We start from the raw sequence: 25,985 nt of genomic DNA, 5'->3' as shown, positions 1-25,985 counted from the left end.
CACCATAGTAATTTTAGTTACCATCTGCAACCCAAGTTACCATTTCTTTTATGATAGGAACTTTTAAGATTTTCTTAGCATCTTGCAAGTTTGAAATGCAATATTATTGACTGTAGTCACCATGCTGTGCATACATCCTCATGACTTCTTTATTCTATAACTGGAATTTTGTACCTTTTGAACCTCTTCAACCCATTTTGTCTACCTTCCTCAACACCTTCCCCTCTGGCAACTGCCAATCTGTTCTGAGTTTGGCTTGGTCTGTTTTTGTTTATTCATGTGTTTATTAGATTCAAAATATAAGTAAAATCATGCAGTATTTCTCTTTCTCTGTGTTTCACTTATTTCACTTAGCATAATACCCTTAAGGGCCATCCATGTTGCCACAAATGACAACATTTTATTATTTTTTTTTATGGCTAAGAGGTAGTCCATTGTGTGTGTGACATCTTTCTCTCTCTATGTTACATGTATACACCACATCTTCTTTATCCATTAATCCATCAGTGGACACTTAGGTTGTTTCCATACCTTGGCTATTCTAATAATGCTGCATTGAACATAAGGGTGTGTGTGTCTTTTCAAATTAGTGTTTTCATATTCTTCAGATAAATACCCAGTGATGGAATTATTGAATCATAGGGTAGTTCTATTTTTAATTTTTTGAAGGACCTCCACACTGTTTTCCTTTGTGCCTATACCCAGTTTACATTCCCAGCAACAGTGCACGAGGGTTCCCCTTTTCCCCACATCCTTGCCAGCACTTCTTATTCCTTTCATTTCCATCATTTTCATAATAGCCATTCGGACAGGTGTGGGTTGACCTCATTGTGGTTTTGATTTGCATCCCCTGATGATGAGTGATTCTGAGCATCCTTCATGTGCTTGTTGACCATCTGTATGTCTTCTTTAGAAATGTCTATCTGGACCCTCTGCCTATTTTTTTAATTGATTTTGTTACTGAATTTTATGGATTATTTATATATTGGGGGTATTAACTCCTTACCAGATACATAATTTGCAGGTATTTTTCTCTCATTCCTTAGGCTGACTTTTATTTAGTTGATAGTTTCCTTCTCCATGCATAAGCTTTACAGTTTGATGCAGTCACATTTATCTTTGCTTTTATTGTTTTTGCCTTTTGAGTCAGATCCAAAAATATATATATATATATCATCAAGACCAATGTCAAGGAGCTTACTGCCTATGTTTTCTTCAGTAATTTTATAAATTCTGGTCTTGCATCCAAGCCTTTAATCTGTTTTGAGTTACTTTTTGTATATGATATAAGATAGTGGTCTAGTTTCATTCTTTTGCATGGGGCTATCCAGTTTTGCAAATAGTATTTATTGAAGGGCTTGTCCTTTCTCCATTGCATACTTTTGGCTCCTTTGTCATAAATTAGTTGCCATATATATGTGGGTTTATTTGTGAGCTTATTCTATCCCATTGATCTGTGAATCTGTTTTTATGTCAATACTGTACTATTTTGATTATTACAGTTTTATAATATAGTTTGAAATCAGGGTGCATGATGCCTCTAGCTTTGTTTTCTTTCTCGAGATTGCTTGGTTATTCACACTTTTGCTCCATACAATTTTAGCATTGATTGTTCAAATTCTATGAAAAATCTCACTGAAACTTTGATAGGCATTTCATTGAATCTATTGATTGCTTTGAGTAATATGGACATTTTAACAACATTAAGTCTTTCAAACCATGAGCACAAAATATTTTTCCATTTATTTGTGTCTTCTTTGGTTTCTTTCATCAATGTCTTACAATGTTTAATATACAGGTAGGTCTTTCACCTCCTGGTTGAATTTATTCCCAGATATTTTATACCTTTTGATGCAGTTGTGAATGGGATTGTTTCCTTAATTTTTTTTTCTTACAGTTCATTGTTACTGTATAAAATGCAACAGATTTTGTGTACTGATTTTATATCCTGCAATTTTACTGTATTTGTTTATTAGTTCCAATAGTTTTTTGGTGGAGTATTTTAAGATTTTCCCTATGTAGCATTATGTCATCTGCAAACAGTGACAGTTTTATTTCTTCCTTCTAATTTAGAAGTCTTTTATTTCTTTTTATTGCCTAATTACTCCAGTACTATGTTGAGTAAAAATAGTGAGAATGGGCACACTTGTCTTGTTCCTGATCTTAAAGGAAAGGCTTTCAGCTTTTTACCATTGAGTGTGATGACAGCTATAGGTTTGTCATATATGGCTTTTATTATATTGAGGTACAGTCTATCTATACTCACCTGTTGAGAGTTTTTATCTTAAATGGATGTTGAATTTTGTCAGGTGTGTTTCTGCATCTAATGAGATGATCCTATGAATTTTGTCTTTCATTAGTGTGGTGTATCACCTTGATAGATTTGTGGATGTTGAACCATTCTTGCATCCGTGGAAGAAATCTCGCTTGACCATGATGCATGATCCTTTTGACGTACTGTTGACTTTAATTTTCTAACATTTTGTTGAGGATTTTGCATCTATATTCTTTAGGGATATTGGCCTGTAATTTTCTTTCTTGTGTGTCCTTTTCTAGGTTTGGTATCAGGGTGATGCTGGACTCATAAAATGAGTTTGGGAGCATTCCCATCTCTTCAATTTGTGGACAAGTTTGAGAATGAGAAGTACTAAATCTTTGAATGTTTTGGTAGAATTCACTGGTGAAGCTCTCTGGTCCTGGACTTTTGTTTGTTGGGGGTGTTTGATGACTCGACTCAATCTCCTTATTAGTAATTTTTATTTTCAGATTTTCTATTTCTTCATTATTCTGTCCTAGAAGATTGTATTTTTCTAGGAATTTATCTATTTCTTCTAGTTCGTCCAATTTGTACAATTTTTCATAGTAGTCTTTTATGATTTTTTCTTTGTATTATTATTTGTTACTATAATTATTTGTATTATTTGTATTTCTTTGGTGTCAGGTGTAACTTATCTGATAACATTCTGATTTTATTTATCTAAAGCCTCTCTCTTTTTTCCTTAGTAAGTCTAGCTAAAGGTTTTTCAGTTTTATTTATCTTTTCAAAGAACCAGATCTTAGTTTCATTGATCTTTTCTGTTGTCTTTAGTCTCTATTTCATTTATTTCCACTCTGATCTTTATTTTCCTCCTTCTACTAACTTTGGAATTAATTGTTCTTTTGCTGGTTCCTTTAGGTACGAGATTAGTTTGTTTGAGATTTTTCTTGTTTCTTGAAGTGGTAGCCTGCCGACAACTATCTCTCCAATTGTTTCAGATTTCTAGGGCTTGGAGATGCTATCCTCTCTGGTCAACAGAGGCAGGCACTCAAGGGGCAACTCCTGTGTTGGCTCTACTTGCCTGCTGGCTTTGGCAGGGCTGTGAGTGCAGCGCATTCAGCTTCCCAGCTCTGGCAGGGATGCAGGGGCAGTATAGGAGTGGGGCACACCCGCTAGTGTTAGCAAGGTAAATGAAGAATGCAAAAATGGCACCAACTAGCACTTCTATCCATGGACAGATCCTAAAGGGTTCTGCCCCTCTGTGAGACACTTTTAAGATTAACAAATGACTTTCCTTCATGTACGATCTAGGCAATTTTCAAACTGCCGATTTTGTGCTGAGTCGCAGGGTGGATGAGTTTGTACATGAGCTCTTAAAGAGTAAAATCTCTGGGGTGCCTGGGTGGCTCAGTCACTTAAGCATCTGCCTTTGGCTCAATGACCCAGGATCCTGAGATTGAGCCATATGTCGGGCTCCTTGCCCAGCGGGGAGCTTGCTTCTCCCTCTTCCTCTACTTGCCACTCCTCCTGCTTATGCTCTCTCTCTGTCAAATAAATAAATAAAATCTTTTTTTTTTTTTTAAAGAGTAAAATCTCCATGCCCTACAAATTCATGGGTCTCCTGAACCTAAGCCTCATTGATTTTCAAAGTCAGACGTTTTGGGAACTCCTCTCACTGGTGCAGATCCCAAGAGTTGAGGTGCCTGATATGGGGCATAAATGCCTCATCCTCAGGGAGAAACTCCATATTTTGAGATACCTCCCAATTGTGGGTCACCATACCACATCTGGGGGTTTTGGTGAAACCACATTCCTGTCTCTTACCTGTCTGGATGTGACTCTTTTATCCTTTGTTACGAAGGAAACTGTTCAGCTAGCTCTTGGGTTTATTTTTTGGAAGAAATTATGTCATGTGTAGCTGTAGACATGTTGCGTCTGTGGGAGGAGGTGAGTTTAGTTCTGCCATCTTGAACCCCAAATCTCAACCATTTCTTAACAATGCTCTAAAACAGAAACCCACCATATTATATGTAGCAAAGCAACAGATTCTGTTCAGAATTTCATTTCTGTTGAGTCTCCCTGTGTTTCTTCACGAGCTCAGTTGTCTCCAAAAAGCTAAGCAGGAGGTTCTTAACTTCTAGGTCCATGTTACTTAGGAGCTGATTTAGTCTCATCCATGTCACATAACTTGGCACTGCCCTTCTTTCTCTGAAACATAGCACAACAAAAAGTTTTTTCTAGGTTGATTTCTCTCTTTTGATAGGAGGGGAAGGCAGGTATAAGCTGGTGCCAACCAATGGGCACCAGGGAATGCAATTCAAGTCGCATATGTCTTGCCCCAGGGAAAAGGCAGTAACTTGACTATTTATGCACTCCAGAAGAACTGGAAGTGCATTTTATAACCAAATAAAGGTGAGCACAAGCATTCATACACACTAAAAGGAGGACAAAAAAAAAATGGACTATATACTGTTACCTGTTTTGAAGGAAATGTGAAAGAAACTTCATGAAGGAGGATGTTTATGTTTTGTTTTGTTTTTTCATGTATACTAAATTTTGGCTCTTAGAATCCCTAAGAAATAACTATTTACTGCCCAACTCAAAGGTGCAGAGGTCTTCAAGTTTCTTCTTGCTTTCTCAGTGACACAGCTCCATTCAGCAAATGTGGTTATGACTTAAATGATGATTTCCCAGTCTCATTATTTCACCTTGCATTTTTCCTTTGTTCTTGCCAGGAAGCAGAATGTGCCTACACACTCTTTGTCATTGCCATATTTTGGCTTACAGAAGCTTTGCCTCTATCAATAACAGCTTTACTGCCTGGTTTAATGTTTCCACTTTTTGGGATCATGACTTCTAAGAAGGTAAGTCCTTTTGCAAATGTTTGTCATAATTAGGTTCCTAATTTTGTACTGATACTGCCATTGAGAAAAGCTGTATTGAAAGGGAACAAGAGGGGCACCTGGGTAGTCAGGTAGTTGAGGGACCAACTCTTTGATTTCAGCTCAGGTCACCATCTTGGGGTTAAGAGATCAAGCCCCGTGTGAGGCTCCACCCTCAGTCGGGAGTCAGCTCTAGAGTCTCTCCCTCTGCCCCTCTTTCTGCTCTCTCTCTCTCTCTCTCAAAATAAATAAATCTTTTTTTTTTTTAAGGGAAAAATAATCCTGTTGAGAAATGCATGTCCTGCCTTCCCAGGCTGATATCTATGCCTGGTGACTCCCTCCCAACAAAAGGACCAACCTTTTACATACGGCATTAGCTTTTTCTTTTCAGCAGAATTTGGTCTCACACAGTGTTAGAAAAGCAATTTTTGTTTTTAATGAAGAAAAAGCTACTCTGTTTTCTTTTCCAGAAACCTGCCATTTCAAAAGATAAAGTCAAATTAACTTTCATGTGTATTTCTGTTTTGTTCTTGCTGAGATGAGTTTATTCATGCTGAGCAGTGTTTTTTACCTTTATACAATCTGAGGGTACCTGTCTGAGGAAAATGGATTCAGTTTCTCATTAAAAGCATGAAATGCATTGAAATCAGAATATCTATCTTCATGCAGTCTCCAGGCACCCAGCATACAACTGCCTAAACCACAGCTGAAGAAGTCTCAGGAAAGATGCCAAGTTCAAGATGCCAGTCCCTGAAATTTATCACTTTTGGACTTCTATCTTCTGCCGGAGTTCATACTGCTATCTTGAGGTTCATCTGTTTTGTAATGTGGGTGGAGATTTTTCCAACTAACTAACCCATGATACCGAGCTTTTTTGTTCTGTGGGAGAAAGTATTCTTTTCCTTCCCTTCATGTCATTCTTCCTCATTTTGTAGTTCAAACTATCTTTTTGCATTTCAGATCCATTTTGCTCCTCTTTTCTTTCTGCATTTTTCCTTCCCTTGTAATCTTGACTCTTTTCTTTCCCACTGATTGGGAAGAGAGAGTAGCCAGGGCTGACACTCTGCTGTCCCAGTATCTGGGCTCTATAACTGAAGAAGTTTTTCAAATGCTCCAATAGGCTACATGGATCTTAGTAAAGGAATTTTTATTTTATTTTTTTAAAAGATTTTATTTATTTATTTGATAGGCAGAGATCACAGGTAGGCAGAGAGAAAGGAAGGGAAGCAGGCTCCCTGCTGAGCAGAGAGCCTGATGTGGGGCTCCATCCCAGGACCCTGGGATCATGACCTGAGCTGAAGGCAGAGGCTTTAACCCTCTGAGCCACCCAAGTGCCCCAGTAAAGGAAATTTTAAAAGAAAGGATTGGAAGATGTGGTCCATATACACTATGGAGTATTATGCCTCCATCAGAAAGGATGAATACCCAACTTTTGTAGCAACATGGACGGGACTGGAAGAGATTATGCTGAGTGAAATAAGTCAAGCAGAGAGAGTCAATTATCATATGGTTTCACTTATTTGTGGAGCATAACAAATAGCATGGAGGACAAGGGGAGTTAGAGAGGAGGAGGGAGTTGAGGGAAATTGGAAGGGGAGGTGAACCATGAAAGACTATGGACTCTGAAAAACAACCTGAGGGTTTTGAAGGGGTGGGGGTGGGGGTGGGAGGTTGGGGGAACCAGGTGGTGGGTATTGGAGAGGGCACGGATTGCATGGAGCACTGGGTGTGGTGCAAAAACAATGAATACTGTTACACTGAAAAATAAATTTAAAAAATTAAAAAAAAAAAAAGAAAGGATTGGCAAGTTCTCAAAAATAATGTGTCAAGTTATTAACCCCTGTTCTGCTGGCTTAGGTGGTTTTACCTCCAAAGATAATTCAGTTCAACAGTGACATATTTGTCTCTTATGATTTAATAACAATAAAATTGACTTTTTAATAGAGGCTGAGATAGAAGCAAGATTAACTAGAATTGGGGTGTTTCTGTAGCAAACAGGCTAGAGGAAGACAGGAGAAAAAGGGTACCTAGGAAAGCCTGGCTTTGTGAGAACTGCCAAACCTTTTCCTCTCTACAGGATGTGGACCCCCAACTAGAGGCAGCAAAATTCTAAGTACCTTCAGCAGTTGCATGACTCAAACTGCTGGTACCTGTCCAAGAGTCCTTCATCCCCCAGAAGTGTCGGCCTCAGACTAAATTAACAGTAATAGAATCTTAGACTTAGAAGCACATTCTTCTGATCATTTTGTCCTGGGGCAGATTCCTCCTCCCAATATTTCTTATAGATGAGATCACTCAGGAAATGATTAAAGACTTCCTGTGTATGGGCCCAGAAAGCCGCACAAGGAAATAAGAATCACTTTTGAGAACTTTTAATACTTAAGTTTAATACTTTTACTGAGCACCTTGTTATATTAAAGAATATCAACAAATATTGAATATCTCTCATATCCATTGAATAAAATCTGAAATGTTAAATATTTAGTGTGCTCAATTAGATATTCCAAAACAAATATCATTATTATTATTGTCATTGAAAATATGTTTATATGTAAATTTTACACATATAAATGTGGAGGTACACATATGTATATGCAGATGTTATAGTACATATTTACGCAGTCATTCCATAAATATTTATGTTCTAGGACTCTGCTAGGCTCTTGGGAATATATCAGTGAATAAATACAGACAAAATCCTTGTCTTCTTAGAAGAAAAGAGACAATAAACAACCTTAATGTCTAGGTAAGTTACAGTGAGTGAGTTAGGAGGTAATTGGTGTTATGCAAAAATGCAACAGGATAATGAAGATCAGGAGAGAGTTGCAGTTTAAACAAGATGATCAGAGTAGACCTCAATGTGCTGTCAATACCTGAACAAAGACTTACAGGAAATGGGGGAGTTAGTCCTGTGGCTATCTGGAGAACAACCATTGCTGAGGGGCAAATACCCACCACAAAGACTTCAAGGGAGTTATATGTCTGCAGTGTGACTAAAGCAAAGTGAAGGGGAGAATGACAGAAGGTGATGTCAGGGAGATAATTTGTAGAGGGACTAGACCATCTAGGGCCAAAGTAGGCCACTGTAAAGTTTTAACTGTCAATGAAATGAGACCCTCTAGAGATTTTTGAGTAGAAAAGTGACATGATCAATTTGATTTTTATTTAAAAGGATAATTGGGACTGCTGTGCTGAGAAACAAAGCAGAAAGAAGGAAATGGGTAGCAGGTTATTGCTATAACCCAGTGGAGAGGCCATTGCAATTCAGACCAGGGATAGTAATGGGGATATGGAATATATTGTTGATGTATTTTTAAGATAAAATCAACAAAATTTCCTATATGATTTTATATGGCATATGATGGGGGGTAAGTGGGAGGATTCAAGGATGCTTCAGAACTTTTTGACCTGGCAGCTGGAAAAATGGAGTTGCCATCAGTTGAGATGGGGAAAACTATGGGCAGAGTAGGCTTGTTGCAAAGGAGAGGCTGACACTGGGAGTGCAAAGTTTGACACTACGTTTGAAATAACTATTTGATATCTAAGTGAAGGTGTTGACTAGGCAGTTAAGTACAAATGAGTCCAGATCTCACGAGATAGAGCTGAGCAGGAAATATCGGTTTGAGGATCATCAGCGTATGGGTGGTATTGAAAGCTCTAAAATGTGATGAGGTGATTTAGAGAGTGAGTGAAGATTTAAAACAACAACAACACTACAAAGAAGACAAAGAAATGTGCTCTGGAAAACGACAACATTCAGAGATTGGTGAAAAGAGAAAGTACTAGCAAAGAATGAGAAGGATAGGTTATTGAGGTAGGAGGAAGGCCAGGAGAGTGTGGGATCCTGGAATCCAAGTTTAGAAATGTTTTAAGGATGAAGCAATGATCAAATGTGTCTAATCTACTAATAGGTCAATTAGTGTGAAAACGGGGAATCAACCATTGGAATTAGCAATGAAACATAAATATTTTTAAAACAACAAAATATATATGATATAATTCTAATCATGTGCATTATAATTGACTTTTCTAAAAAATCTCATTTGATTCACAAGCTTGATGTGAAGTATTATTGAACTTTAATGGATAAATGTATTGACTTAAAGAAAGGTTGTGAACTGGTACATTTTATAGCTAAGAGAGAACCCAGGCGCTCTGATTGCCCAAGTGCATGTTTTTTGATGAAATCCCATTTTGAAACAGAAATATGACTTCAAATTTCATTAGGAATTTTGTTTGACATGTTTATTTTGCCTCAAAAATAGTTATAATTATCAGTGTTATTTATAAACCAGTACCATTTTTCTCTTATTATCTCCTATGTACATAAGCTATAAACAAACACATATGGTTGTGACTAATGTGCTACAAATATACTAACTCTGATGAAACCCAAAGAATAGGTACTACAATGGGAAACAAAGAATGTGAAAATTCCTCCTTAGGTTTATAATTGATTTCATTTAGAGAGTTGGGCTGCAGGCCATTTTTTGTTTACATAGTCCATTAAGAGACTGGCAAACTATGAATCTGAGAGCCAAATCTAGCCGGCTACCCAATTTTTAAAATAAAGTTTAATTAGAAACATACAAAGCCATGGTCATTCATTTACATACTGTCTTTGGCTACTTTTTATGCTACAAAGACAAGTTGAATAGTTGCAATGGAAACAATAAGGCTCACAAAGTCTAAAACATTTATTATCTGACCTTTTTATAAAATCTGCCAACTGCAAACATAATCTGAAGAGTGTTACAGCAAGAATGTCTCATGGTCCTGGACTTCTTCTGTGTTTAATCACTTACTAATAATTGCTTGCTTCTATGCATTCCTTTGCATTTTTTTTAAAAAGATTTTATTTATTTATTTATTTGGGAGACAGAGAGAGAGAGCATGAGAGGAGAGAGGTCAGTGGGAGAAGCAGACTCCCTGCCAAGCAGGGAGCCTGATGTGGGACTTGATTCCAGGACTCCAGGTTCACCACCTGAGCCGAAGGCAGTCACTTAACCAGCTGAGCCACCCAGGTGCCCCTGAAAAAATATTTCTCACATACCCATGATACCTTACTGCAGTCTTTATTAACTTGTTTTTTGCATGTAATAACCTGTAAGCCCCTTGAGTCGAGGGACTTACTAATTCAGTATCTAATGCATACGAGTATGTGCCAGGAATGTGCTAAATCCATAAATACAATGATCAGTAAGACACACCTCTGCCTTCAAAATATGTCTTATCCAATAAAGGGGATAATTAAGTAAATAAATGATCACTATATAGATGAGGATGTGCTCTCACAAAAGGAGGTAGCCTCTGACTAAGTTGAAGATAGTCAGGGAAGGCATCTTAGAAGAACTGACATCTGAGTTCATCCATGAAAGAAGATGATGGATAACCAAAGTAAAGAGAAGAGGCTCATTCCAGGTTAAATGACAAGCAAGTGTTGAAGCATTTCTGTGACTTGAGAATTTCACACATAGGGAAAAGTTTGCAGAGCACTAAAAGGCTTAACTGGAAGGTGAGATGAAGAGTCTTATAAGAGATGTTGGGAAGATTGGATTTAGTCTTAAATGACATGGAGTCCAGCGAAGGAGTACAGGAAGCACAAGGATGTGATCAGATTTACACTTTAGAAAAGTAACTGCGGTAGTGCTAATGGGTGGATTAGAAAGAGATCAAACAGTAACCATGTGAGAAGTAGTTAGGAGCTTAATTAAGATAGTAATGTTTGAATAGAACAAAGTGGACAATTTAAAATATATAGGGAAACAGGACATCTGGGTGGTTCAGTGGGTTAAGCATATGACTTGGGCTCAGGTCATGATCCTGGAGTCCTAGGATCAAGTCCCCCATCAGGATCCTTGCTCAGCGGGGAGCCTCCTGCTTCTCCCTCTGCCTGCAGCTCCCTCTGCCGCCTGCTTGTTTTCTCTCTCTCTCTGACAAATAAAGAAATAAAATCTTTAAAAATAAAATAAAATAAAATATATGGGGGAACTAGAGAAAATAGGACTTTGTGACTAATCCACACATATTGGAAGTGAGAAAGGAAGCATATCTGACTCTTAGCTTTCTAACTTGGGCAACTAAGTAGATGGAAAATTTCATTTGCCACAAAAAAGAATATGTTGAATGTTTAGATGTTTGTGGGAAATTCAAATGGAAATGTCCAGCTGGATACACCAGACTAACCTGTTTGGATACAAAGATTTTAGTGTCTTCAGCTTTCATTCAGCAAATATGTATTGAATGCCCACTGTGTGCCAAACATTATTTTAGTCACATAGAGTTAGAAATTGAATCTGTAAGATTCAATCTTCAGGTGCACAAAACAAGAAGATTGGAGACAAAACCCTGTAGAATACCAACATTTCAGAAAAGGGCAGAGGAAAAATAATTTTCAATGTAGGCCAAGAAGAAAAATTTGGAGAGGCGGTGATAGACCTAGGGAGAAAAAAAAAGTAGTTCATAAGTCTGTAAACACTAGTAAACTAATAATTTGAAATAATACTTACACTGAAAGTAATGATCGAGAGAGTTAGGAAGAAGAAGTTTGGGAACAGAGTGTAGACAATTCATATTTGTGATCTCTCTACTGATTTAGGAGCTCAAAGACCATAGCTTATTCATTGAGTCCCTTCCTCCCTCTCTCATTCATCCAGAATTATTTACTGAGCTCCTCTTCTGTACCAGGACTGTACTAGGTGCCAAATATGCAATGACTAGCAAAACAGATTCCTGGCCCTCTTAGAATGTATAGTACATTGCAAAAGACATGCGACAAGCAGATAATCGCACTATTTACATATTGTAACATTCTACGAAGGACACCAAGAGGGCTCTGTAATACAGAAAAATAGTAGAAACTATTTTAAAAATCTGGATATTTGAGAATTGAAGAGGTGTGAAGAGAGAAACACATGTCAGGTGTTTATCATCGCATTCTCTGTTCATGTAACAGTTTCAGTGCATGTTTAATACTTACCCAGTGTTAGAGTAATTAATAAGAGAAATAATAAGGAAATTGATAGAATTATTTTCTATTATGCAGTACCATAAAATGTAAAGAGGTAAATACAAACTGTGAAAAACAAAATAAATTAACTTTTCATAAAACATAATGAAGAGATCCACTTGTCCACTTTTAATTCCAAAGCTAATTTTTACTTTCTTTTTAAACCAAGCCAAGCTTAGTAAGCTATATTAAAAATGCTAATACAATAACAAAATTGTTTTTATTTATTGTTTATTGTTATTTTATTTTATTGTTATTTTATTTATTGTTATTAAAATAACAAAATTATTATGAGAACTGATTTTTTTTTCCTAAGATTTTATTTATTTATTTAACAGAGAAAGAGATCACAAATAGGCAGAGAAGCAGGCAGAGAAAGGGGGGGGAAGCAGGCTCCCTGCTGAGCAGAGAGCCCATTGCCTGGGGCTCAATCCCAAGACCCTGAGATCATGACCTGGGCCGAAGGCAGAGCCTTAACCCACTAAGCCACCCAGGTGCCCCAGAGAACTGATTTTTCTACTCCTTTGTGATTTCATATTGGAATAGTTATTTCTCAACTCTTCCATTCCTTCAACCAGATTTTTTTTTTTTAAAGGGATATTTCCTCTTATAATCCACTCTTTTCAGCACAGCCTCGTGATTCAGTTTAACCAAGGAGGTTCTGAAGTCAGGTCTCTTAAATATCAGTCTCCTAAAGTACTATACCTAAACAATTAAAAATAAGGTTTCTGTGGTTAGATAATTTTGAAAAATGTTGTATGTGAAATTCTACTCTGTGAGTGGCAATGCCTGTTCATATTTAAAGGTTTTGAGGAGACCTATAGGAAAGAAAATTGCAGTATTTCAAAACTCTATGCTTTGTAAACTTACTTGACCACAAAATTTTGTTGTTGTTGTTGTTGTTGTTGTTGTTGTTGTTTAAGAAAAAGATTATGCACCTAACATACTTCAGAGCATTCTTTGGTAAATAGATTGATCCAAAGTGTCTGTACACTCTACTAATCTCTGAATGGTGTTAGCTAAAAATGGCTTAAAACATTGGCTCCTATTCAAGGGTATTTATTTTATAGGAAATAATTTTGAAGGTAAAGCCATTTGAAGTATTTAGGAGTGACACTACAGTTTGGGCATAATAGATGGTAACAAAGACACTGGCGGTTTGGAGACTCAACTTGGACTTTCCCAAATCACAGTCACTGCTGTTCTACCGCAACAGCATATACCAGTTAACCCTGGTTTGGAGATGGAAAAATTAAGGCATTGAAGGCACTTGCCTGACGTTACACAGCTATTTCAAAACCCAGTATGTTGGGTACTTTTTTTTGGTATGTATTTTCCCTTAACACTCCTATTTCTGGGTAAACACACAGAACAAAGTTAAATTTGTATTGTTCACATATCTACATTTTTCTTAATAGAAAGATTAAGTAGTTTAAAGGTCAAAGTTAAGAGTAGCAAAATAATGCTTTCTGGGGCAATATTATTTTCCCCCCACCAACATAAGTAATCATGGGTTTAATCATAAATTTCAGGTGGCATCTGCTTATTTCAAAGATTTTCATCTACTGTTAATTGGAGTCATCTGTTTAGCAACATCAATAGAAAAATGGAATTTGCACAAAAGGATTGCCCTGAGAATGGTGATGACGGTGGGTGTGAACCCAGCATGGTAAGTACTCCATTTATTCTTCCAGGTTTACTTTCCAAACAGATCATATTTTTGCAGAGCAAATATCTAAATAAGTAAGGCACATCCAGGCAAGCATTCACATCACAGTAAAATTCATGCCTTTCTTTCCTTTGCAAATATGAAAAGGCTATAAAGTGCACTGGAGTTGTAGGAAGAAACAACAACTTTCGGGTCTAATTACAGGTAGATTGGAATAAGTGCACACACCTTTCATGCACAGTAGGAGCCAAAGCTGAGAGAAGTCTTGAACCCCAACAGACAAGATGCTAGACTTCAGAGTAGATTTCAGTTGTATCTGGTTTATTTGGCTGATTACACATTCAAGACTTGTTCAAGAGCATTCTTCATCATGCTGAGGATGTTAAGAACCAAAGACAAAGACATTACTGACAAAATACAAACGTGTGCAGAAACATTCCAAGGTGAACATTTTTCTTTTTAAATGAACTGTTGCAAACTGAAGCAATCAGTTAAGAGATTTTATCTACAGAATCTACAGTTGACTAACTTTCCCCACTGAAATAAATGCTTTTTTCCATTACACTAACTGGTTACTTTAGTTTTAGATCGAACTCTTGTTAAGAACATAGATGTGAGCTAAAATATATATATATATTTCCGTTGTCATAAACACTTACATGATAGTGTTAAGCTCTAAAGTATTAAGTGGTTCTTCCCTTCTCATTTTCTTTGAAAATAAGAAAATTTTACCAAATTATGTTGCATGATTCATTCTAGAGTATACCTACATCTGTGTTGATCATTTATGAATCACATAGTTTCATTAAATACAAAGAATAATTCAGATGAGACAAATTTTTAAAATATTTGCTACTTTAAATGTTTATAACATGAATGTGTTAAGGAAATTCTGCTCTTCAAATGAGATGGTATTCCATGCCTCTTGGGGTGCTATAGATATGTGTATCTTTTCCTTGACCATCTGCTCCTGACCACAGGGGATGGGATAGTAAACCACACAGTGAAGCAAGAGCCCTGTGCTTTATACCACTGAGTGGCTTTGCAACTTAAGGCATTTTCACCACACAGAAAGTGTGCTCACTATCTTTTTTTTTATAGGAAGATTTCATGTCTTGCCAATGCCTTAAATCAAAAGTATTTCTAGTTTACTTTTTTAAAAACTTCTTTTATTTATTTTTCTCTTTTCTAGATTTTTTAAAATTTAATTTAATTTTTTAGTGTTCCAAGATTCATTATTTATGCACCACACCCAGTGCTCCATGCAATACATGCCCTCCTTAATACCCGCCACCAGGCTCGCCCATCCGCCCACCCCCCGGCCCTCTAAAACCCTCAGTTTGTTTCTCAGAGTCCACAGTCTCTTATGCTTCGTCTTCCCCTCTGATTTCCCCCCCAATTCACTTTTCCTTTCCTTCTCCTAATGTTCACTTTTTCTTGACAATCATTTCCTTTTTAAACAGATATCTAAAGAGTTTTATTTTGTTTTACATGTAGAAATTATTCACCCTATCTGAACTTGAAATTTTTAGTGTAGAATTTGCCCTGTAGATCCACTTTTTTTCTTTTCTTTTCTCTTCCTTCTTTTCTTTTCTTTCTTTCTTTCTTTCTTTCTTTTTTTTGTAGATCCACTTTTAAAGGGAGTCATAGAATTTCATAAATGGCTGCATATGGAAAGATGTGCTTCTGAATGATTTTTTGGGATCTCCTACTCAAAAGAGATCAATTTTTTTTCCCAAGTATGATTTTTGAAAGCTTCTAGATATGGTTTAAAATCCTACAGTCTTAGGTGTTATTTTTAAGGGAGAAGAAGTACTTTATTTATAAGAGAAGACAATGTAATATATCTAGTCCTTGACCACAGGCAGGAATGTCAAATTCAGGAAAGCAGAAATAATAGAACCTACAGAAAATTTTGAAACCTCATTTTTGCTAGTCATTTTAACCATTTCCTCCACCTACCTTATATTGAACCAGAGGAGTTAACAGTAAAAAGTAGATTTATAAATAATTTCTCTCCTTGCCCTCGTGCCTCCTTGACCCACATACTAAAAAATAGAGATATGACCAAAAGATGAAAGAAAGAATAAGGGACCCTAAATTAAAAAACTGATTGCATTACATCTTACTAGTATTTCAAGGGATGTGTCATCTGTAAAGGGCATTCAAATATTGGTATAATTCTACAAGCTATTCTACCATCTACTGACTTGCAGTTTGGTAATACACGTCATCATTTTTCTGTTTTAAGAGAAGATAGTTTACGGTTCCAGGGAAACAAATCTAATAAGAATACCACTCTTCCACGTGCTGCTCTGATTCCTATCTGGCTCTGACTGTCCTCAGGGTTCACCCTCAGAGAGGAACCCTAACTTAAGTGTGTTTTGAAAAAATTCCCAACTTACAAACGCATTCTTTACAGTTAAATAATACAGAGCAGTTAAGCTGGAGAGCACAGCTAGTATTAAAGGCCCTCTCATTTCAGGCTGACACTGGGATTCATGAGCAGTACCGCCTTTTTATCCATGTGGCTTAGCAACACCTCCACGGCTGCCATGGTGATGCCCATCGTTGAGGCTGTGGCACAGCAGATCATCAGCGCCGAAGCCGAGGTCGAGGCCACTCAGATGACTAGTATCAGTGGATCAGTCAACCATGGACTGGAAATTGATGGTATCACATGTTGAGATGCTGCAGTGGGGTCTAATCATTTGGGCAATAGGCAGAAACTCAAGAATTCTGGCTTATTTTATTAACTGTCCATATGTGCATGACATGAATTTAACTCTCTCTTTTCTGTATTTCCCAATATTATACATCACCCAAATATTTAACCTTCAATTAATGGTCGAATCTACATTCTCTGGACAAAAAGGAAGAATGCCCTTTCTAGCCTCTAGTCAGTCTGATGGAACTCTCTCTCTCTCTGTCCCTCTCAGTAAACCCGAGGTTACTCTTCCATACTGAACTAACATAATAATAGTGAAAATGGGCATAATAGTGGGAATCTTTAATTCCTACATTCTGTTTGGAAAGAGCATTACATTTGGCTGTGGTTATTTCTAGCTCTGATAAATTGCCTTGATGGAGTGGAAATGTCGGGGTGATATTTGAATTTATAACGTACTTTATTAAGATGAATGTTATGTCAGTTCAGGTGAATTTGTTTTTCCATTTCTAGTAATGTTTTCATCTTACACACACATACACACACTGATAACCCTTTAAATTATTTTTCTTTTATTTAATGTTTTGCAGAAGTTGTTGAAACAAATGAGAAGAAAGAGAAACCAATACCAGTTCCAGGGTAAAGAATATTGACATTTTGATTAGGATTTTCTAAATTACATTTTAATACAATTATAAACTGGGTCAATTTATTTTTCAGATACAGTAATGATGCAGGAAAAATTTCAAGCAAGACAGAGCTGGAAAAGGTACATTAAATGTGATTCTTTCTAAATAATTATATATGAAATTATATTAGATCTTCAGTTGTAGATGTAGGCATTTTATTTTTTATTTTTTTATATTTAGAGAGGGAGTGGGGGAGGGGCAGAGGGGAAAGGAGAGAGACAATCCAAAGCAGGACCCAAGCTCAGTGCAGAGCCTTTCATGGGGCTCAATCTCATGACCCTCAGATCATGACCTGAGCTGAAATCAAGAGTGTGTGCTTAACCGACTGAGCCACCCAGGTGCCCTGAGAGGTATGCATTTTAAAATCTGTTACTTCCTTTCTTGTCTATAAATTACTTTGCTTGCCTAAGTCAAAGCACAGTGTAATGGTTTAATAAGCCCTCATAGATAGACTTAGGCTAAAATCAACATGCTGATAGAAAACTTTTTAGGCTTTGAAAATAAGCATCATTTTTCTTCTTTTACTTAGTTCATGATGATGGGAATTAGCATATGTAGTTCATAGTAATGGGAGTTAGCATATGTAGTTTAAAGAACTATAATTCCAGTCTCAGAACATTGTTTCATTTTCTTATTAAAATCTTATCAGCTCAATAGCCTGATTTTCATTAGGACTATTCTCATTCCTTTCAGGTTATAAACTTAGAGCAACTCTTATTCATGTAATTACAAACCAGTTATCTTTAGTGTCCCCACTAAAAAAATTCAGTGCAGAATTTATGAATCGCTACTGTCAAATACAGATGGAGGAGTTGTAGTCATTCTAGCTATTAAAGGAAGGAAGGAGACTTTTGTAAACCATCCCATAGAATTCATTTCCCCAGAATAAATCAATATAAAAATTCTATACTATATTGTATTGGGAGTAATAGATCTTGAGATCACTGAAAAATAATCCTGCATAGAAATAGTTTTCCGGTAACCATGGCATTAGGAATAGGAGAGTGGGGCATATGTTCCTTCCTCAGGCTATAATGCATTTACATGCAACTCAGTAGGAGAAAGAAAACCCTCTTTTTATTTACAGAAATCTTCAAGGAAAGAGTGACTTCTCTGTAAAGAGAAGACAAATAACAAGGATAAGTTTTAAGCTATTAGCTACAGGGTTTTAACAATGAGAATTGAATATATTTTTCTGAAAACATTATCTTTAGGAATAGAAGTAATTCTTTTAAAACAGAATCAACAGCATGTGAGGTATATTACAGAAGAACACATTAAAAATGAGCTTTAAAAATTCTGAAAATTGGCAAACATAAACAGAAAGAATATACTTGCACTCAGTAACTTTCTCATGGTCATATTTAGAAATCCAGTTTTCTGGCATGATGCCCACATTTTGGGTCAAGCCCCTTCAAATCAATTTGACATCCAACACAGCATTATAGGAAGATCCACTGATGAAAAGACCTGCTCCTTCCTGTAGGCAGCTAGAGTCTGGTGGGGAAGATGGGCTTCGAAAATGTGTGACATAAATCCTATAACGAAAACAGGCACAGAGGCTCAGTCTTCCAAAGGTGGAGCAGGTAGCTCAATCAGGGCATGTTGCAGGAGAGGGTATGAGTGAAAGAGATTTGAGTTTGGGAGGAGAAAGCACACTCACTCAGCAGAGAGCCAACTCCATGCATGCAGGAACCAGGTCTACTTTGTTCACAATCTAATCCCCTGGCACGCTTCATGGCCTAACACAGGGTAGGTATTCAATAGATGTCTATCTTGATTAATTAATTAATGAGTGAAAAGATAAGAGGTAGTCTAATTAGAAAAAGCAATGCGTTCAAAGACCCAGATAGGCAGAGAGCAGGGCTTTTTCAGAAAACGTCTCCACTGCGGGTGCTAGGGATGAATTGTGCTATGTGAAATGTCTAGATAGCCTGAGTCGTGTTAAAAATAGTTGGTCATGTCACGCCAAAGAGTTTAGAATTTATCTTAGAGAAAGTAGGAATCTTTGAAACTGGAGAGCAGCATGGTAAATTCTTCCCATTGAGAAACTTACTATGGCAACACTTTGAAGGGCAGAGATTGTAGGTCTAATTGGACTTCTTGATTAATCAGACTTTGAAAATGAGAGAGAGAAAAGTATAGAAGATGCCTCCACTAGACTAAAGTAGGTAAAGATAGGCTGTGATGCCACTGATGGAGATGCGGAACACAGAATGAAGATAAATTTTCAGGGGGGGGGAAGTAAGATAAATTTGGGTACATTTTAGGCAATAAAGATTGAGTTCTGAGTTTGGGAGAAAAGAACAAGCAAGGCCTTTGAACAATGATTCTGTGGTCTTTCTAGAACTCAGTGTATAAAATTCAGCTTTGCGTAAAAGAAAAATTAAAGGATAACTATTTACATTACAAACGTGTTCTTTATTAGAGAGAAGATAAAAAGTCTTACTTGCTTTTGGTGTCACATTAAAAAGTGTTGTCAAAACCATAAGTGACTCTTAATCTCACAAAACAAACTGAGGGTTGATGGGGGGAGGGGGGTTGGGAGAGGGGGGGTGGGATTATGGACATTGGGGAGGGTATGTGCTATGGTGAGTGCTGTAAAGTGTGTAAACCTGGCAATTCACAGACCTGTACCCCTGGGGATAAAAATGTATTATATGTTTATAAAAAATAAAATTTAAAAAAATTTAAAAAAAAAAGTGTTGTCAAGACCAATGTTAAGGAGTATTTGCCTGTGTTTTCTTCTTGGAGCTTTACAGTTTGGGGCCTTATGTTTAGGTCTTTAATCCATCTTGAGTCAATTTTTGTGAGCAGTGTAAGATAGAAGTCCAATTTTATTCTTCTGCATGTGGTTATCAAGTTTTCCCAGCACCAGTTATTGAAGAGGCGATCCTTTCCTCACTAAGTATCTTGACTCCTTGTCACATATTGGTTCGCTGTAAATATGAGGATTAATTCCGGGCTCTCAGTTCTGTTTCATTGGTCTATGTGTCTATTTTTAACTAATTCTAGACTGTTTTGATTATATAACTTAGTAATATAATCTGAAGCCAAGAAGTGTGATACCTTCAGCTTTGTTCTTCTTTCTCAGGATTGCTTTGGCTATTCATGGAAATTAATTTCATTTTTGGTGGAAAGAAAATAAGGGTTTGAAGCTGAAATGTATCAGCTCTAAAATTCTTGTTAATAAAACTGCAAATTTCTGATATAGATGGTAATGATAGTTTTGCCATTGCTGCTGCTGCGGGTGGTGATGATTACATGTTGGTTTTGAAGATGGCGGATAGTCAGTAGTCCCTCAGACTCCAGAAACTGATTTAAGAGTAGTCATATTCCAGTGCTTCCTACCTAAAAATAGATGCTTTCCATGACTTGCCAAGTTCTCTTCTTATTATAGACCATGACCCAAACATTAGCAGAGCTCTCATTTGTGTCCAGAATAAAAGTGGTGGGTAGGTACTTAGCCTGTAAAACTTGCATGACTCCAAAAGTAGTTAACATATTTTTTGAAAAGGAAAGGAACAAAAAGAATGGAATATCCTAAAGAGACAGTGGCAGTACAAGGAGAAATATATTTGTCAGTTTCCAGCATGAAGCTCCAGATGACTGAGAAAACAGTCATCAGCACTCATATTACTTCCATAAAAAAATGAGTTCCAGATATCTGAAAATCATTTTTTACATGCCAAAAGAATAATCAAGTTGCTAGATTCTTCCCTTCCTCACAAGCACTATAGTATCATTCAAAGAGATATCCCAGATTTTTATACTAGCTCAATTTCTAAACCTCCAGCCATCTTCAAATGAGAGGAATTGGAAAACCAGTTTGCTTTTAATGAAAGGTCTAAGATAATTGTTTTCCATTCATCTTAGATAGTATGTAGTTCTCCAAGGGGAAAAATTCAAAGGAAAAATGTCCTTGAACAAATTAAATCTTGTTTTTTAATTCGGTACTTAGTTTGGGGGTAAAAATGCTTATTTTTGAAAACCAAAATCTGTAAGGAAACACTGTTTAATGTTCTCAAAGAATTGAAAGAACCATATTAACAGTAATAAGCACAGCTCATAATATCATGGTCTAGAGGCATTAATTCTGCCAAGTTAGGGGATATCAGTTCTAGAATATCTGGTGTCCAGATCAGACATAAACAAAAACTTGTTCTTGGTTGCTCTTCCATTCAATACTGGATGAAGTTGGGTGGCAAATCCAATTATTAGGGCTGTTCAGTCCTCACCTGACAGAGCCTAGCTATCTTCTTTCACTCATTCAGCCAAACCCTATAGTTTATAGAGAGATAATGATAGAAAAAGAGCAGCATCAAAGTATGAGAGATAACAAGTATTGGCAAGGATGTGGAGAAAGGGGAACCCCTGTGCACTGCTGGTGACAATGTAAACTGCTTCAGCCACTACAGAAAACAGTAGAGAGGTTCATCAAAAAATTAAAAATGAAATTACTCTATGATCCAGCAATCCCACTCTGGAATCCAAAGGAATCGAAAATGAGAGCACAGAGGGATATCTGCACTCCTGTGTTCATTGCAGCATTATTCACAATAGCCACAATATGGGAAAAGTGTCCACCCAAGGGCAAATGGATGAAGAAGAGTGTTATGAATATACAGTGGACTATTATTCAGCCACAAAAAAGAAGGAAGTCCCGCCATTTGCAACAACGTGGATGAAATTTGAGGGCATTATGCTAAATGAAATAAGGCAGAAAAAAAATAACAAATACTGTGGTATCACCTTATATGTGGAATCTAAAAAAATAAAAAGTAAAACTCAAGGGAACAAAGAGTAGAAAAGTGGTTGTCAAGGGCTGAGGGGTGGCATGAAAACTTTGGCTATAAGATGAATAAGGTCCAAGGGTATAATTAATGTAAAACATGGTGACTATACTTATGGTTGTATGGTTGAAATTGGTTAAGGTAGTGGTATTTGAATGTCTGACAAAAGAAAAGAATGAAAAAAGGAAGTAAGGAAGGAAAGGAGGGAGGGAGGAAGGAAGGAAGGAAAAGGAAAGGAAGGAAGGAAAGGAGGGAGGGAAGGAAGGAAGGAAAGAAAGAAAGGAGGGAGGGAGGGAAAGAAAGAAAGGGAAGAAGGGAGAGAGAGAGAGAGTAAAAGAGGAAAGGAAGGAAGGAAGGGAAGAAGGAAAAGAAAAATAGATATGTGAGGTGATGGATATGTTGATTGGTCGGACTGGGGTAATCTTTTCATAATGTATGCTTGTGTCAGATCACCATAACTGTACACTTAAATATCCTATAATTTTATTTGTCAATTACATCTCAATAAAGTAGAAAACAATTGTGGGATATTTTAAGTGTATATCAATTTGATGTACATATTAACAGTGAAAGGGTTCCCTCCACCTAGTTTATTGGCACCTAGATGTTTATCCAGTTTAGGCACTTCACTTTTTTTTATTATGTTCAATTAGCCAACATATAGTACATCATTAGTTTTTGATATAGTGTTCACTTCACATATTTATCAAAAGATGTCTGGGTGTGTGTGTGTGAGACCACATTTGAGTTCTACATTCTTGACACATTTCAGTTGTGCAGTGCAGTGTTGTCACTTGCCAAATTTAGCATTCAATCTTTAGTCCTTTTTCATCTTATAGCTGAAACTTTATACCCTTTAAAGATTTTATTTGACAGACAGAGATCACAAGTAGGTAGAGAGGCAGGTGGGGGCGGTGGGGTGGGGGGGATGCAGGTTCCCTGCTGAGCAGGAGCCCAATGCCGGGCTTGATCCGAGGACTCTGAGATCATGACCTACGCCGAAGGCAGAGGCTTTAACCCACTGAGCCACCCAGGCACCCCATTTTGTACCCTTTATATGGTCTTTTTAACTGTGTCAGTTTCCTATGCCTCTGGGAATAGGAGAAGTTGAACTTTTAAAAGAAATCATAACTATCTTATTTACTAAGCCAATTAGGAGAACACACCTCATTCAAGCATTTGGAAACCTCATTATCAGTGTTATTATATCAGAACTAGAGGAGATAATGCTGAGTGAAATCAGTCAAGCAGAGAAAGTCAATTATCACATGGTTTCACTTACTTATGGAACATAAGGAATAACATGGAGGACATAGGAGAAGGAAAGGAAAAGTGAATTGGGGGAAATTAGAGGGGGAGACAAATCATGAGAAACTGTGGACTCTGAGAAACAAACTGAGGGTTTTAGAGGGGAGAGGAGTGGGCGGATGGGTGAGCCTGGTGGTGGGTATTAAGGAGGGCATGTATTGCATGGAGCACTGGATGTTATATCCAAACAGTGAATCTTGGAACCCTGCATCAAAAACTAATGATGTACTCTATGGTGACTTACATAACACAATAATAAATACATATATTTATAATAATATGTATTATTATATATTTGTATATTTTAATTTAAATATATATTTAAATATATAATTATACAAATTATACAAATATATATAATACATATTATTATAAATGTATATTTATTATATATTATATTATATTATTATATATTTATATATATTTTATTTAAATATATTTATAATAATACGTATTATTATAAATATATATCTTATACTTATTTATAAATATATATTTAATATAAATATATATTTATTTATATATTATTCTATCAGAGCAAAAGATTAAATTTCTGATACATAATGGGGATCCAGTATCCTCCACAATCAGTATAGACTAGAGTGAAGTTAAATGTCTCCATGGATAAGTACGTAAAACCTAATTCATCTAAAATTACACCAGGTGTATTTTCTGATGAAAGAAGAGACTAATGGTATACTATATGTTGGCTAATTTAACATAATAAAACAAAAAAAGAACTGGGTGGCAACAGTTGGTGAGGTAAATTCACTTCTGAATGAAGAACTTTTTTAAACATTTATTTTAAAAAAGAGAAAGAAATCACAGCAGCAACCTGTGAATATGCCCTCACTACAGATTTTAATTTTTATTTCAGTCAAAGCCCTAGCTCCATTGCTATCTGTACTTAGCTGTGTTTCTGCAAAACATTTTGTTGTTAAAGAAATGATTGGCTGTTGATAATAGCTTTTGTCCCATATATCTTTCACTTTGGAATCACCAAAATGTAGTTCTTCACATTTGATGTTATTGATATATCATCTAGAAAATAACATAAGGTCAGCCATGTTAGAAGCATCTGTACTTTCCTCTAAGTGTATGGTAAGCCTCCCACACTATAATTTATTCTAATACTGTATTTTGTTTTTTAAAATCCTCAGTAGTGTTTTTCTATGCATCTTCCAGTAGGATTTCCTAACAGAGGAACACATTTATTTTACTTAACCCCCAATTTGTTTTTATGTACTTGATTATGAAGTATTTTATACATACACATATTTTTTAAAGATCTTACTTACTTACTTGACAGAGAGAGAGATCACAAGTAGGCAGAGGCAGGCAGAGAGAATCGGGGAAGCAGGCTTCCCGCTGAGCAGAGAGCCTGATGTGGGGCTCGATCCCAGGACCCTGAGATCATGACCTGAGCCAAAGGCAGAGGCTTAACCCACTAAGCCACCCAGGTGCCCCTATACATACACATATTTATGAAATATAACAGAAAAATTTAAAGAATATTAAAATGCATAAAATGATATATTTCACATCCCAGCTTAATAAATTTCAAAAAATCTCCATGAGCTCTTCTCTGATTCCATCTCCTTTCCTCACATCGCATATCCTTCTCTTTGACAAAACAGCCACAGTCCAAAATGTTGTGTTAATCATTCTCTTGTTTTCTTTTCAGTGTTTCCACTTGTATTAGTTAACTTGTTTATCACAACAAAGACCCCAAATAGCAATAGTTTTAACAAGGTAGAGATAAGCTGGTACAGTGGCTCCGCAAACACCATGACCCTGATTCTTTCTATCTCAGTTCTGCCATTCTCAGCACTTGACTTCTGCCTCATGGTGCAATATGGCTGCCTCATCTCCCTTAATCCATTCTCTACTCCAGCTAGCAGGGCAAAGAGAGAGCATAAGGCATATATATTTAGAAATTACTCTATTACTTTTCTGGCTTTAGGATTATTCATATTTTCTATTTTTTTTCTTGAGTTGTAATTTTGGGAACTTATGCATTCCATCTCAAATTTACTAGCATGTGGTTGTTTATAATATCCACCAAGACCAATTTAATTTCTAAAGCATTTTTAGTTAAAGTGTTTGTCATTACCACAATATTTCTACTTGTGGTTTTAAACTTTTTTTTGAATAGTCTTTCAAAAATTTATCTTTTTTTATTAGTCTTACGAGTCTTGTCAAAGAACTGACTTTTGGCTCTTTGATCATATTTTATATGTATCCTAATTTATTCATTTCCTCTTAATTATTTTGTCCTATCTTTGAATTCATTCTGTTGATCATTTACTTTTTAAGTTAGACAGTTACATTATGAAATTTGAGATTTTCTTCTCTTCCATAGTAAGAATTTAAGGAGATGAATTTTCTTCCATTAATTTAGCTATACCACATATTTTTCAGTTTTTCTGTCTTCTGGATTTCTATTATATTATCATCTTTCATTCATGAATTGCTTAGAAGTGTATTTTAAATATTTTATTTATTTATTTATTTATTTATTTATTTATTTGACAGAGGGAGAGAGATCACAAGTAGGCAGAGCAGCAGGCAAAGAGAGAGGGGGAAGCAGGCTCCCCGCCAGCAGAGAGCCCTATACAGGGCTTGATCCCAGGACCCTGAGACCATGACCTGAGCGGAAGGCAGAGGCTTAACCCATTGAGCCACCCAGGCACCCCTAGAAGTATATTTT

The 25,985-nt window shown here is 36.4% G+C and overlaps 1 protein-coding gene across 7 annotated transcripts in view; it reads left to right on the top strand.

The window, feature by feature from the left end:
- SLC13A1 (solute carrier family 13 member 1) overlaps nt 1-25,985 on the top strand; it is a 126,574-nt gene that overhangs the window by 17,410 nt on the left and 83,179 nt on the right. For 6 of the 7 annotated variants that reach the window (XR_007121476.1, XR_007121475.1, XM_047694886.1 and 3 more), the window contains exons 2-6: nt 4,993-5,121; nt 13,681-13,817; nt 16,303-16,490; nt 17,076-17,124; nt 17,206-17,254. Coding sequence is in view for 4 of the 7 variants with exons in the window: in XM_047694886.1 (XP_047550842.1) it covers nt 4,993-5,121; nt 13,681-13,817; nt 16,303-16,490; nt 17,076-17,124; nt 17,206-17,254 (552 nt within the window). In the remaining 3 variants the exon portion in view is untranslated. The remainder of the gene's footprint in view (nt 1-4,992; nt 5,122-13,680; nt 13,818-16,302; nt 16,491-17,075; nt 17,125-17,205; nt 17,255-25,985) is intronic. The other variant, XR_007121477.1, reaches the window with a different exon arrangement.

This window comes from Lutra lutra, chromosome 11 (assembly GCF_902655055.1).
Source record: "Lutra lutra chromosome 11, mLutLut1.2, whole genome shotgun sequence".
NCBI lineage: Eukaryota > Metazoa > Chordata > Mammalia > Carnivora > Mustelidae > Lutra > Lutra lutra.
This window is presented reverse-complemented; position numbering and strand designations above follow the sequence as displayed.